This window comes from Podarcis vaucheri, assembly GCF_965113315.1.
Source record: "Podarcis vaucheri genome assembly, chromosome: 14".
Classification (NCBI taxonomy): Eukaryota; Metazoa; Chordata; class Lepidosauria; order Squamata; family Lacertidae; genus Podarcis; species Podarcis vaucheri.
In genome coordinates, this window is record NC_138752.1 from 54,948,980 (window position 1) to 54,964,253 (window position 15,274).

The window sequence follows — 15,274 nt, forward strand, 5'->3', positions numbered from 1 at the left end:
CTATTGCATATATATTTTGCCCCTGAAAAGTGCTTATTGAGAAACTGGTGATGAAATAATAATATTGAATATTCAATACATTCTTTGGTTATGTATGCATGTATTAATGAGTGTCTGGGCATGTGTAGAGTTTATAGTGACATGGAAGCATATTGAGGGCAACTGTGTCAACAAGTGTTCTAATTTCAAAGGTAATTCTTCTCCCCACGTAAGAATGCAACCTGAAGAGTCACTTTGTAAAAAAAGATGAAATTATCAGTAGAGTTTGTCAGGGAAGCCCCCAAATTTATGATCACATTTTAGAAATTCTCAAGGTTTGTTTTCTCCCCCCACTTTCTGATATAAAAATGCAGTTTCAATGCTGAGGTAAGACTGCAGAGTAGCACCAGTGAGAGCATGTACTGAAGCCTGGTAGGGAAGCAGTTTATAAATAAATATAGTAAATAGCTTGCTGGCTGCAGCAGATTGATTTTTTTTAATTGCCAGGACCAAAACCCAACACTTTCTCCATGACCATATGCATGTTTGCTTCAGATAAAGTCGTAATGAATAAACCCCCCTGCACAGGATGTAGGCCTCAGCAAGGATAGGCGTGCTGCCTGTTGATTTTCCACTCTACATAGGATCGGGATGTGAGGATGTGAGGGAAAGGAGGAGAAACGAGAAGAACACTCTGTGACAGCATCAGAGGACTCTGTGTGGGAGCCAAAGATGGCAAGCGGGAGGCAGGAAGAGATAACAGAACGGAGGGCAGAAACATGCAAAGGCAACTGTGTCAGCTGCAGCTAATGAGGGCGCGGAAGGGGAGAGAGGGCGGCAGCGAGATCAGGCGCAACCTGCAGCTGCTGCGCGCCAAGCCTTTAATTGCACTCTGACTCAGGCCGCGCATCATAGTGGTGCCACAATGGAACCACCGGCTGGCTTCTTCCCTGCTGAATAATTTACCCTTTCTACGGCAGCAATTAATTAGCTCTAATGAGAGAGGAGCAGGTCCAGGGAAAAGATATTAAGAGCAGCAAGGTGTTTTGTGCAGCCTGGTGTGGGGATCTGGGCTGAGCAGGCAGCGCACACTTGTGGCTCCTCAGGCAGCAAAAGGCCATCCCAAGGGGAAGCGAAACGCAGCCAAAGGGGCGGGTGCCGTGGAGGACCACTGACCGGTGGCCCAGGAGCCCCCTTGGGGAAATGACGGCGCAAAGCCCATCTCTTTGCTTATGCACGGTGGCATCGGGAGTTGCGGCGGTGGCTTTGGGGCTCATCCTCCCATCTTCTCAGCAACGAAGAACCATAGCTGTCAACTTTTCCCTTTTCTTGCGAGGAATCCTATTCAGAATAAGGGAATTTCTCTTTTAAAAAGGGAAACATTGGCAGCTATGCGAAGAACCCAAGTTCTGCGGGGCGAACCAGAGCCAGGTGGTCCTGCAGGATGAGGCCCAGACCTTCGCTGCCTGAGGCGCAACAACAAAAGAGCTCCCTTCCAGACCGAGGCTGCCCATTATTGCGGCACTCAAGGCAGAAAATCCTGCAAGTGGAAATAAAATCACAGTAACAAGACATTGTTAAGCTAAAGGTGATGGAGTCTCCTTTATTGGAGGTTTTTCAGCAAAGGTTGGGTGCCCACCTGGCAGGGATGATTTCGCTGCGATCCCTGCATGGCATTGGCATTGGTTGGACTAGATGAACCTCAGGAGTCCTTTCAATGGAATAACTAATGATTTGCACCTTTTCCTGCCTCCTGAAAAACCAGCCGCCATGTTCCTTTACTTCGGCGCAGGGCTGGCCTTGGTAACCTGTCTGCTGCTGCAGAGTTCAGTGGCTGCAATTCTGGAGACAATAAATGCAGTGGGAATATGGAGAAGAGAAGCTGGGAGCTAGTCTGGGGTGACCAGCTCCCTAAAACGGAGAGCGGCATTCCCCAAAAGTCACGGAGAGGCTTTCACTAGTTCTTGCCTCCCATGTCACTTCTCAGTCTTCCCTCAGCAGTTTCTCAAAATGGCGCCTGTCGCCCAGGTTCGGGTTGGAAGAAATCAGCCATTTGTTGAAAAAACAATGAATTGGCTTTAAAAAACCTTTCACTGGGAAATGTTGATTCAGCCATCTAGCCATTCAGAAACTCTGAAGCAAGATGGGAAGAAGCTGCTGGGTGCCTTGATCACCTGGGCACTCGGTCTCTGCCCAGCGGCCATTTCCTTTTGGGCCCAATGCTTCCCAACTGGCCGGCTTCGCTCGAGTTTCTCATGCCACGGATGCGGTCTGCCCTCACACTCTTCAGTTGAGCTGGGTTTTCTTTCCAACGTCTTTGGACGGTGCTCTTGGGAGTCAAAGAGCGAGGCGTTACATTTCGCAAAAAGATAAGTTTGGAGCATTAAGGGTGCAGATCCGGGTGGGAACCCTTTGCTAAAGTCGCCCTGGGTGTAAATAACTCGCTGACTAATCGTTGCTCAATTGAGCTGTATAGAAATTGCTTGGAGAAGTTTTGGTTGAAATGACAAGCTAACAAATGCTTTTTAAAAATAAAAAATTAAAGAAGCTCATGCTATATCAGGGAGAGACGGGGTCTTCGTGAGGGTGGCCCCCCGCTTGCCTTTCTCCCGCCGCCTCATTTTCCTCACGAGAAACCGCACGGGGGGGGAGGGGCGCGGAGGCGAGGGAGGAGACGAAAGGCGGGAAACTTGGCCGCCCAAGACAAGCGTGCGCCTGCGCGCCAGGTCGCGGGCGCTTGCGCAGTGGGCAGCGCGGCTTCTCCAGGTCACGGCTTCTTCGCCGCCGCGCGCGCCCCGCCGGGGTCTCTCCTGTGCGCGCGCGCGCGCGAGTCCCCGCCCCCCTCGGCCCCGGCTTCCCCGCCTCCCTCCCTCCCTCCCGAGCGCGCCTGCGCTGAGCCGCGCGCCTCAGTGACAGCCGCCTCCGCCCTCGCCCTGCTGCTGCTGCTTGTGGTGCTTCTTCTTCCCGAGGGCGGCCTGTGAGGCGGCGCCGCGGCCGGCTGTGAGGCGCTTCCGGGGAGGCGGGCGATGCGGCCGAGCGGCCGGCCGTGAGGGAGGCGCGGCCCTGGCGCAGCGCCATGCGGCGGGGCCCGGAGCGGCCTGGCGGGAGCCCCAGCAGCGCGGTCTTGGGCGGCACCCAGAGCCCCGGCAGCGGAGGCGGCGCGGGCGGAGGCGGAGGCGGAGGCGGCCCGGGCCCGCGCTGAGAGCCGCTGCCTAGGGAGAAGGGCGCGCTCGGAGGGCCATGGCCTCGTCGTCGGCGTCGCCGCCCTCGGGCTCGTCGGCGCACCAGCAGCTCCTGCAGCAGCCGCCTCAGCCTCAGCCCCAGCGGCGCCGGCGGAGCACCGAGGTGAGCTGCGACTCGAGCGGCGGCGGCGGCGGCGGCGGCGTCACGGTGAGGATCTGCGCCCGGAGCCCCCCGGGGGCCCAGCCGGCCAAGGCCAGCATCTCCTCCTCCAGCGGCAGCAGCAGCAGCTCGGGAGACGCGGCGGCAGCGGCGGCGGCCAGGAGGGCCCAGGCGGCGGCGGGCGGCGGCGGGAGAGGCGGCGGCCGGGGCAAGAAGAGAGACAAGGGCGGCGGCGGCGGCGGCGGGGCCTTCGGGCTGGGCCTGGGCCTGGGGCTGGGGCTGGGCTCCCGGCGGCGCTCGACGCGGCTCCCGCAGCTGTTCGAGCGCGCCTCGGCGCAGTGGTGGAACCCCGCCTTCGACTCTTGCAACCTGGAGGAGGCCTGCCGGGAGCGCTGCTTCCCGCAGACGCGGCGCCGCTTCCGCTACGCGCTCTCCTACCTGGGCGCGGCGGGGCTGCTGTGGGGCGGCTACTTCGCGCTGCGGCTGGGCCCCCCCGGCGGGGGAGAAGGGGGGCGGCAGGCCCCCTTCGTGGCGCCCGCGCTGGCCTTCCTGGCCGCCTGCCTCGCCTTCTTCGCCTTCACCTTCACGCGCGCCTACGGGCGCCACCCGGCGCGCACCTCGCTGGCCCTCGTGCTGCTCGTCTTCGCCGTCACGCTGGCGCCGCAGCTGCAGGCGCTGGGACCCCCGGCGGCGGCGGCGGCGGCGGAGGGGGCCCTGGACGAGTGGGGGGCTCCCGCCGGGCCCTCGCCGCCACTGGGGCCCTGCCTGTCGCAGGTGGGCAGCTTCTCCATGTGCGTCGAGGTGCTGCTGCTGCTCTACACCGTCATGCACCTGCCCCTCTACCTGAGCTTCCTGCTGGGCCTCTCCTACTCGGTCCTCTTCGAGACTTTCGGCTACTACTTCCGCGAGGAGAGCTGCTTCTCGCCCTTTGGGGAGCGCCTCCTGGCCTGGGACCTGCTCAGCAAAGCCCTGCTGCACGTGTGCATCCACGCCACCGGCATCCACCTCTTCATCATGTCCGAAGTCCGGTCCAGAAGCACCTTCCTGAAAGTGGGGCAGTCCATCATGCACGGCAAAGACCTGGAGGTGGAAAAGGCCCTCAAGGAGAGGATGATCCATTCCGTCATGCCCAGGATTATTGCCGACGACCTGATGAAGCAGGGGGACGACGAAAGCGAGAACTCTGTCAAGCGCCACTCCACCTCCAGCCCCAAAAACAAAAAGAAAAAGCCTTCTATACAGAAAAACCCCATCATATTCCGTCCTTTTAAAATGCAGCAGATAGAACAAGTCAGTATTTTGTTTGCGGATATTGTGGGCTTCACAAAAATGAGTGCCAACAAATCTGCGCATGCTCTGGTGGGACTCTTGAACGATCTCTTTGGTCGCTTTGACCGCCTGTGCGAGGACACAAAATGTGAGAAGATAAGCACTTTGGGGGACTGTTACTACTGCGTGGCAGGCTGCCCCGAGCCCCGAGAGGACCATGCGTATTGCTGCATCGAGATGGGGCTGGGCATGATTAAAGCCATTGAGCAGTTTTGTCAGGAGAAGAAAGAGATGGTGAACATGAGGGTTGGTGTTCACACTGGGACGGTCCTGTGTGGCATTCTGGGGATGAGAAGGTTCAAGTTCGATGTGTGGTCCAATGACGTCAACTTGGCCAACCTTATGGAGCAACTGGGCGTGGCAGGAAAGGTCCATATTTCAGAAGCTACTGCAAAATACTTAGATGACCGCTATGAAATGGAGGATGGAAAGGTGACTGAGCGTGTTGGTCAGAGTGTGGTTGTAGACCAGCTTAAAGGTATATATATATACGTGTGTGTGTCTAAAATGAACTGGTATGCTTCAATACTTTCCTCCCATAGTTTCTTATGCTTGTTGTGCTGACATGGGCAAGTCTGGACACATCAAGTACAACATCTGAGATTCAGAGTTTTAGTTTTGAGGTTGTCCTTGCTGATTCTTCAAGGAATGAAAGATAAGGTATTTGATGTCATATGCTTGGCGGTTGCAATGCTTTCTGATTTTAGAACTGATTATTTTAAAGGGCACTTTTAATGTTGTATTTTAATCGTCTGCCAGATATTTTATAGTTCATATACTTTCATATAGTCTGTACTTAGGGTGATTGGGTTTCAAGTGATTCATAGGCTTCTAGAAAAAAATATGACGTTCAGAAAAAAACTTTGTCTTCATGCTGAGGAGCAAACTGCAGACACCTCATATTAAGGCAGATTTGCTTTTTGGTTTCTCCAGAAAAATACCGCTATTTGGTGAGTTGTAATGGTTAGAACTTGACTTACAAAGTACTAACCTATTTTGTTGAAGCTACAAATAGATTTGAGGCACCCAGTTACAAATCTGTTCTTTAGAGAACTTGTGGCAGTTTGACAAATACTTTAGGGAAAAGGCATATATTTTAATGAATTTCAAATAGAAGTCAGAACTTAAAAGAATATGTGTTAGATGCTCCTCCGAAAACAGTCTAATAATGTTTTGTTTCAGGTACTTTGTACTGTATTTATGAGTCTGGAGAACAGATGAAAGAGCTGAATGTGATCCAAAATGAAGTATTTGATACTGTTTTAATTAATAGTCAGTTTTAGAAACCGTAGGCAAGAGCAGAGTGCACTGGAAGGGAGACAGCTAAGTGTGAGTAACAGATGGGGCATGGAGCATAAAATGACATAAAATATGCAAAGCTAAAGCTTCCTCAAGACAGCTTGGAAAATGTCTCCATCTTTCCTCCTCTTGAGTTTTCTTAGCATGGTGAAATTTAAAAGGCAGAAAGTTTAAATGTCGTAATAGACTCAGCCTTCCTTCCTTGACAGCAGATGAGGGGTACCAGTAATTGTTATCTGTATAAATTGTTTTGAATTTCAAACTGTCATTTGACCTCGCCCAAGTCAGCTGCGTTAGGGCAACCTGAATTTTGGAGAAAAGAAGGTCTGTTCTGTTTATTCTGTAGCTCCCAGAAGTGTACAAGATATGCTGCACCCTAGGACACCAAGGCTAATTTATATTTGTTTATTATATATCTATTTCTTTATAACATTTATAGTCTGTGTTTCCAGTACAGAATACTCCTAGGTCAGTAGTTGCAAATACAGTATTAACAATTTAATAGTGAAATCGCGCGCACTCTCTTTTTAAAGAAAAAGGGTTTCTGGCTCTTCCCGATGTGGTAGAAAGCCTTTGATGTGAATGACTACCACAAAGTGCCTACTTGCTGTTTTAGCAGTACACTTAAGCATTTAACAAAGATAAGACATAATTAGAAGATTTTCTTATGTCTATCCTGCAGAGGAGCATTGTGCTGTGTAAAGAGAAGCCTTTGTTTTCTGCAGCGACACACTTAACACTGAATGGATGTTTAACTTGCATATACTGGATAAATTCAGTTAAAAACCTGATTTTATGGGTAGTTCTAAATTGGGTTAGGCTTTGTATAGTGTTGAGTGAGATGGGCGCACAAACCCCAGAGTCTGTCAAGACTGGCCCGTTCGGGCAGGGGTACCTTTACCTTTTTGTATAGTGTTATTGAAAATATAATAAACATATGCAGGTAATTAATGTGGTTATGTCACTCTCATGGCTTTTATTTAGATTCAGCTCAGTTTAGTGAAAGAGGGATTAAAGTATGCAGGAATGAGCTTTGAATACTGTTAGTATACTAGATGTACTAGATGCAGGAGTCTTTGTTGCTGCAGTTAACTATCATAGGTTCCCCTCTGGAAAATGAATTCAACAGGACTTCTGTTTAAGATGTGCATAGGGTTGCAGCCTTGGAAATGTTGAAGGGGTCTTACCTTGAGTGGTGGTGGGTCAGCTTTGTGTCCTGAAGGACTTCTGTGTGTACACAAGCCATTCTGCTTACTGCTAAATGTTTTTGACACCATGTTTGCTGTAGGAAGATAATCTGCAGGCCATTAGGCTGTACCTCATTGCTAAACTGGTGGGGAGGGGGGCAGAGTCCTGCTAGCATTCAGCTAGACGAGAAAAGTCTTACAATTATTCAGATGCTGCAGTGCAGTAGTCCTTGGTGCAGGATTCCCACTCTTCATAACATGTAAATGTGTGTGTGTGGTTTTTTTTTTAAGCAAACATTCACACTTGCCAATGAAATCAAGTGCTACTGCGTGGGACAGAAATGCCTACAGTATTCAAAAATTGTAAAATATTGCGGCCCTGTATTGTATAAGCCTATTCTTGCCTTTCTTTTTATTGTGAGGGATTAGGAAGGCAGGAAAAGGGAAACAAAAGTCTGTTAAGAGCAGTTGATGAAATGTCTTTTTGTTGCCAAAGGATGGGCCTGACTGTTCCCAAGAGGAGAAGTGAGCCATGGGAATAGCTGGCTCGCTGGCAGTAGTAGCTGGCTGCTGTGGTTTGCCTAGTCATAGTGGAGTGCACATTTGAGAGAGGGGTTCTGCAAACAAGTGGGGAGGAGGGATAGTAGTGGAAGAATGGTTTCAGCTTTGTTAACTGTAATTTTCCTGTAGGTTTGAAAACATACCTGATTTCTGGTTTGAAAGTGAAGGAGCCCCCCTGCAGCTGCTCACAGATGCTGCTTCCAGGTCTAGAAGCAGGAGACAGAAGCAAGTTACAGGGAACCTCATCAGCAGAGAATGTTGGCAACTTAGCAAAAGGTTTCAGACTGTTGGAAAAAAACAAGGTTTGTCAAATGTATTCTTCAAACTTCTAAGGGTTTTTAATCAGAAACTTGCTTGAGAAGCTTTCATTGGGGACGTTAAAAAGCCACTTGGGTGGTTGGAGTAGAACTAGGAACATGCACCACTGAATCCTTGAAGAAGGAGAAACAGAAAGATTTCATTCTTCATTTTATTGCTTATGAAGCCCTAAAATGAGAGAGGAAGCATACTGGGTGATAATAGCTAAAGTAGCTGACTGGGAACAGTTATGGACCACAGGTATGAAGTTTACGGCATGCAATGCCTTAAGAGAGAATATTATGAAAATGATAGACAGGTGGTACATGACACCAGTCAAGCTTGCAAAAATCTTATCATTTGCCCGATAATAAATGTTGGAAATGTAAGGAAACTGAAGGTACATTCTTTCACCTTTGGTGGACATGCCCAAGGATTAAGGCTTTCTGGGAGATGATCTATAATGAATTGAAAAAAGTATTTAAATATACCTTCTTGAAGAAACCAGAGGCCTTTCTCCTGGGCATAGTCGGCCAATTGGTGCCAAAGAAGGATAGAACTTTTTTTATGTATGCTACAACAGCAGCAAGAAAACTCATTGCAAAGTATTGGAAGACACAAGATCTACCCACTCTGGAAGAATGGCAGATGAAGGTGATTGACTATATGGAACTGGCGGAAATGACTGGCAGAATCCGAGACCAGGGAGAAGAGTCGGTGGAAGAAGATTGGAAGAAATTTAAAGACTATTTACAGAAATATTGTAAAATTAATGAATGTTAGAATGATGTTGGATAGAAACTAAGTGGTTTTTAGCTGCAATACTATAAGGGAATATGAAAAATAGATTACTAATAGGTAAAGATTTAATGTTACAATATTTTAAGATTAAAGATTAGGATAAACAAAGAGGGGAAGGATTTGCTGAACCATCAAACTGAATTGGAATACAAAAAAGGGAGGCGTGAGGAGGTCCGAGAAACAAGCTAATGAAAAATAAGTAATGGAAAGATTGAGTTGTTTTTAATTACTTTTGTTTTGTATTTTTCTTTTTCCTATTTTTCTTTTGTACTATTTTGAAAATCTTAATAAATATCTTATAAAAAAAAAGATAATAGCTAAAGTGGAGGGTTGGCTGCGAGAGACCCGGTTCAAATTCCCATTCTGCCATGAAGCTCCCCAGGTGGACAGTTCTCCATATCTCAGCGCAGCCTCCCTCACCGCAGCAGCGTTAGTGCGGAAATGCTGCTTTGGGTTCCTTGGAGCAGGTGGCAAATGGAACAAGGGGGTGGCAGGGAACTCTTGTTCTCGGGTCCTGATCCTTAAGTACGATTTGTGGCTTCAGATCCCCAAATGTATGTGGGAAGAGACACTTCTTAGCTGTGCGCAATTTGGTGTGCTCTTCCAAGCAATTGTCCCTAGTGCAATATTTGTTCCAGCTAACCAGTCACTTTTCAGGGTTGCTTTTCTGATATCTGCATGGGAAAAATAACTGATTGAAATTTTTGTGTGTGTGTGTTGCATGCAAAGTAAAGCAGGTGACAGAGCAGAGACCTTTTGGTTTTGTTTTAGCATAAAAGCATTCTTTAGCTTAAATGCTGTGATGGTAGAGAAACAAGAGTCCATTGATTCTAATGCCTGCCTTAATCATACCACTTAAACTTGCTCATAAAATTGTCAATAAATGTATCAAAAGCTTGAAAAAGAAGGGAAGACTCTGCCTCAAGGAGCTTGGGAGGAGGAGGAGGGGATGTCTGTTTCATTAAGCCAAAGCACATGCAAACTGAACTGAAGCATTGTGTAAAGAATAAACTATATATTATTCTTAATTTGCAATATATATTAACATTTTTAATATAAAAAGTACTGTATACTGGAGATTGGGTTCCCCACCCCTATGCTGTTAACTACCCTGGCACCCTTTGGAGAGAAAGGGTGGGATATAAGGTTTTTTATTTGATAACTAAAAACAATTGTGTGTTGGCAGGAGCTGATGGGAGCTGTAATAAAAACATCTGGGTGCACCTTGCTAGTTAAAGCGTGTTCCAGAGCCATTTTGAGTGCGGTCAGTAGCCCTGAGAGGCTTAGGTACAAATCCCATATTCTTTGCTCTGTAGATACTTGGTTCATCTTGGCCCGTATAAGCCTTCACAGGGTGGTGGGAGGGGTGAATAAATGAGATGTAAGGTTGTTATCAGCCTTGAGTTTGAGATGTAGGTAGGATGAACATGCCGTCAGTATCAACTGATGCATTTGTAGTTTTTAATTCATAGCAAGTCTGTTAAATGTTTTCCTCATCCCTTTAGGCTATGGTTCTTTATGTGATTGTGTTTTTTCAGTAAAAAAAGGATATGATTATTTTCATCTGCAATTACAGATGAAATATTAAGGATTATGACAGCGTCACTGTCCTTCAAATTTATAATGAATCTTGAATAAGGTATTTAAGTATAGCCCTGGAGTGTCAGAGATAGCTGCACACCGTATAGAGCTTCACCCTGTATCTATGTCACATTAATGGATTGCTTCCTGGGGGTCATAATCCTCAGGAATTTAAAACATTCATAGAATTGTAGTGTTGGAAGGGATCCCAAAGGTCATCTATTCCAACCCCCTGCAATGCAGGAATCTCAATATATACGTTATTACCATTAAACTTATTTCCAGCGGTTGGATTGTGCTAAAAAAAAGGTTTCAATCAATGGAAGTCAAATTATCAACACAGGGAAGGTGCTTTTAATGGTTGATCTCTCAGAAACCAGCTTTTACTTCCAAATCTTATGTATTGAAATTCAAACACAAATTATTTCTGTGCGGCAAAGGGTTGCAACAAAACACATCACTTTAAGAGCCCAGCCCTGAATTGGTCAAGGAAAACCCCACGATTGTGCAAAACAGGTGGGGTGGGGGGGAGCCCTGCTTGTTGCATTATGATGAGGCTTTTCAGTTTTTGAATGCTGAAGCCTGTGTATACATGAGCCACAGGACAGGCTGTGGGGAGCAGCAGGGGAAGGGACTGAAAAAGAGAAATCTAATAATTGATTTTGGGACGGTCACCTATCAGAAATTTGGAGTGGGTTGATAACCCTTCCACAAAGGCAACATTGATGGTCTGGAAGAAACAGAAGTTCAATATCATATGAATAAGGACTTGTCTACACGAATAGAAAACCTGTATCAGTAGAGAGGATTGCCATTTCACAGTAACTGGGTCCATTTGCACCAACTGCATTATTTTATAGCAAACCAAGTTACTAGAGAAGCTGGACCTCACTCATGTGAAGCATCTTATTTTGGAGAATGAGCATTCAGCACAAGGCTTTGTCTCTGAAATGTGTACTTTATTGTAAGTGACCTCCTTGGCTCTTTCTATCTATGGGACCAGCATGGGGGGCCGGGCCTGGTGAACTTTTAATTCCTTACACCTATGGTTATGATTCGTGGGTTCCTACTTGATTTTATTTTGATTTTAAATGTGATTCGAATTGTATTTTAAACTAATGGTTTGATTTTGTGTTTTTAATGTATTATATATTTGGTGTTAGCCGCCCTAAGCCCGAACTCGGCTGGGGAGGTCAGGGTATAAATGAATGTTGTTGTTGTTGTTGTTGTTGTTGTTATTATTATTAAATGAAAAATTCATTTGGCTCATTGAAGAACTAACAGGAAGAATGGCATAGGGCAATCTATACAGGGATAGCAGCCTCTGAAGTCAACTTCTGCAATAGTTGGTGTCCTCATTGAAATACATCACCACTGTAGGAGGTACCAGGCGTGGGTCTGAATTGTTGGAGAGGTTGAGAACTAAGAGGCTCATTCATACCTGTCTCTTGGGAGTGTCTGAAGGTTGTCCCTTATTGGACCATGGTTTTCAAAGAAGTTGGTGTTGGCGCAAAGCAAAATGTAGCACACCTGACAGCTGATACATTTAAATATTTGTGGAGGTGGGGAATGAAGTTGTAATGCACAAATTTTTACTTTCATTTATGTTAATAGCTGCACAGATCAAAAGTGCAGGAAAACGACAGATGAACTAGCATTTGAAGTATAGTTCCGCAGACGCTGGAACTTTGCCCTGGCAGAGAAATTAACATTTAACATAAAAGTGGCCAAAGTCAAGGTTAAATCAATGAATTATTATGTTACCATTTTCAGAGTACATCAGTGTGCAGGCAGGCATTAGATATGTCAAATGCATTTCTTAAACTCTGTGATAAACTCAGTTGCCTTACCCAGAAATGAAATATTGGAGACTGGGCAATAATTGGCCATAATGTTCGGTCCAGCCATATTTTTTTAAGAAGCTGTATAATAACAGCTGCTTTAAGGGTTTCAAGGAAGTATGACAGTATGCCATGCAACAAACATTTGGGGCCTTTCCAAATCAACTTGTTGATACACCAGAACCAATTTGACACTCCGGTCGATGGAGGTTTTATATTATAAAATGCGAAATAACTTCATCACTTGAGAGTCCATTCCTTCACTGGTTTTGAGGTTTTATGCTTCTGATATTTTATATCCAAACCTTGCTTAAACAATAAATCACTTGAATAGCCTGGGGCTTCTGTGATGGTTGCCTGACTGGGATGGTTTCTATAAACCACGGATGGTGTAACCTATGACACCCCCCTTCCCATCAAATGTTGTTGGACTCCAACTCCCTTCAGTCCCTGCCCACATGGCTAATCTTTAGGGGTGATGGGAGTTGTAGTCCAGCCATATCTGGAGGGCCACTGCTTTCCTGCCCCTGCTATAAATCATTGCAGCCAGTGTGTGTGTGTGTGTGTGTGTGTGTGTGTGTGTGTGTGTTGTGCTTTTCTGAACAAGTACACCTTGTGAGGAAGGGGCTCTTGATACTGTGTGTCAACTGAGATCTTCCTCCTGCTCCCTTCTGGTGAGCTGGAAGGCGGGATATAAAAATAAGATAAATGATGAATTAGAGCTGCTTCTCTATCTTTTATGGACTATGTTTTCAACTTTAACATTCTGTATCTGTGGCCGTGAGAACTAGAATCTCTCTCTCTCTCTTTTTTTAAGATGGCATTTCCATTATTCCAAACAGATTATCTAAGTACAAGTGCATTCACTGTATTTTTGTTTAATTATAGTTAGGCTTCCATTAAGTGGTTATAGCTTTTCTCATATGTGATACTACTTTCCTTTACGCTCAAGTGATTTTAATTCTATTCACAAATATTCAAGGAAGAAAAAGGACAACTAAGTGTGATGTGCAACCTGTTGGCAACATCCCATGGACTGCATTTGAGAAACCTTTTGCCAAGAATCCTGAAATTTATGCAGATTGAACATGCTAAGATTTGCAATGTCAGTGCTATTTAAAAGAGACACATTAATCTTGCAGTGTTTTTCTCTTTTGGCTTCCAGACATGCCCTTCATGTAATACTACATTGGCATCTGCTTCTGCTGCAAGTATAGAGGAAGGAGCTATCCAAAATGGGGGCCAGGATGAACATAAAAACAGCACAAAGGTAACACTAATTTATCAGCTTGCATTCTTCTCTAGCTCCCCTGCCCCATTTATGTGGTAAGTCCAAGATTTGGAAACTCACTTAGGGTAGTCTCAAGAGAAAACTCACTTAACCACTGACGTACAGAATTCCATTCTCAGAACTGATCTGTATACTTCCAGAAGTTGTGCTTGGGTGCTTCAAACTGATGTGGTGTAACACATTAGAGCCAGCAACAAAGTTCCATGACTAGCCTTATCTAGCTTCCTCCAATCCATGTTTGTAGAAGAGTAAAATTTTTAAAAAAAGAACCAATGCTGGCCCAGGTATCAGATAAAGGGTGGCATAGGAATTTAATAAGTAAATAATAAATTGTAAAATAATGTTTGATCATGCCACTGATTTTGTGTGGAGCCAGTGTGCCTTAATTGCATAAGAGGCCAATACATCTTGTACTCAGATCCCCGTGGACATCACTAGCTAGTTTGGGGCAAAAAGTGTAGGTTGCACAGTGCTGTGAAAATCTTCGATAGTATTACATAAGTTTTACATAGAGATACATTGAAATTAATGAACATGGCTAAGTTAGGTCCATAAATTTCAGTAGCTCTACGCTGCATAAAATTTAGTTGAATACCATCCCTTCTGTTTCAGACAAGGGACTTATGACTTTCAAAACAACAAATAATGTGCATAAAAATAATTTGCACTGTAAAAATATCCGGAGTTTTTCTTCTGTCTTAAATGTTTGGTTCTGTTTACAAACATGAAAATTGTTGAAAAATGAAAGCTTGTAGGCTTTCTCACTCCAAATTATAAACTGTTTGAGCTGAGGCAGTTTTTCTGTCAAAATTTCTTGAGGATGAACAATAGAATGGCACGATCACTCTGTCTCTTTGTGCTTTTGCCCCTCCTTTGATCTGAATCAGGGCCCTGGAGGATGCAGTCCAAAGTCCCAGAATGGTCTTCTAAGTCCTCCACAAGAGGAGAAGCTGAGCAACAGCCAAACATCCCTTTATGAAATGTTGCAGGAGAAAGGAAGATGGGTTGGCGTGAGCTTGGACCAGTCACCACTTCTGCCACTGCGCTTCAAAAACATCAGGGAGAAAACGGACGCTCACTTTGTTGACGTGATAAAAGAAGACAGGTGAGAAGGATGGATGTGGTGGGGGGAATCCCAGCTTCACATACAGACTGGTGGGGTCTGAACTAGCAGCAACTGAACAGGAAAGGGGTATTGATCTCGTGGTGGATAGCTCAGTGGAAATATGGACCCAGTGCAGTGCATGGTAGCTGTGAAAAAAGCAAAATCCATGTTGGGGATCGTTAGGAAAGGGACTGGAAATTAAACTGCTGGTATGTTACTGCTGTCATACAAATCTGCAGTGCAACCACACTCGGGGTGCTGCTTGTCGTTCTTGCCACCTCACCTCAGAAACAATGACTGTAGAGCTGGAAAAGGGTCAGAAAAGGGCAATCGGAGTGATCAAGGGAAAGTTTGCAACATATGGTGCTTTTTAGTTTACCATTACAGAGGTACATAAGATTATGCATTGTGTAGAGAAACTGGGTGGACTTAAGTTTTCCCCAACCTCCCGTACGAAAACCCAGTAGAGTCATCACACAGCACACACTTAGACTGGATTTCACTACCACGTGATATTGTGGCAGTCATCCACTTAGCTGGCTTTAAAATGGGATGAGGCAAGAAAATGTACTACCTTTGGGGAAACAGGCTTTGAATACCAGTTGCTGTGAAACAACATTGGGGAGAGGGCCCTCGTGTTCTCCTTTTGGCCCCTGTGGGA

General features: G+C 45.9%; 1 protein-coding gene across 2 annotated transcripts in view; it reads left to right on the top strand.

The window, feature by feature from the left end:
• Positions 1 to 3,204: 3,204 nt before the first annotated feature.
• ADCY9 (adenylate cyclase 9) overlaps positions 3,205 to 15,274 on the top strand; it is a 29,432-nt gene continuing 17,362 nt past the window's right edge. Inside the window, exons 1-4 of one of the 2 annotated variants that reach the window (XM_082199616.1) lie at positions 3,205 to 5,128; positions 7,827 to 7,999; positions 13,383 to 13,487; positions 14,396 to 14,613. In XM_082199616.1, coding sequence (XP_082055742.1) covers positions 3,220 to 5,128; positions 7,827 to 7,999; positions 13,383 to 13,487; positions 14,396 to 14,613 — 2,405 coding nt within the window. In that variant the 5' untranslated portion in view covers positions 3,205 to 3,219. The remainder of the gene's footprint in view (positions 5,129 to 7,826; positions 8,000 to 13,382; positions 13,488 to 14,395; positions 14,614 to 15,274) is intronic. The other variant, XM_082199617.1, reaches the window with a different exon arrangement.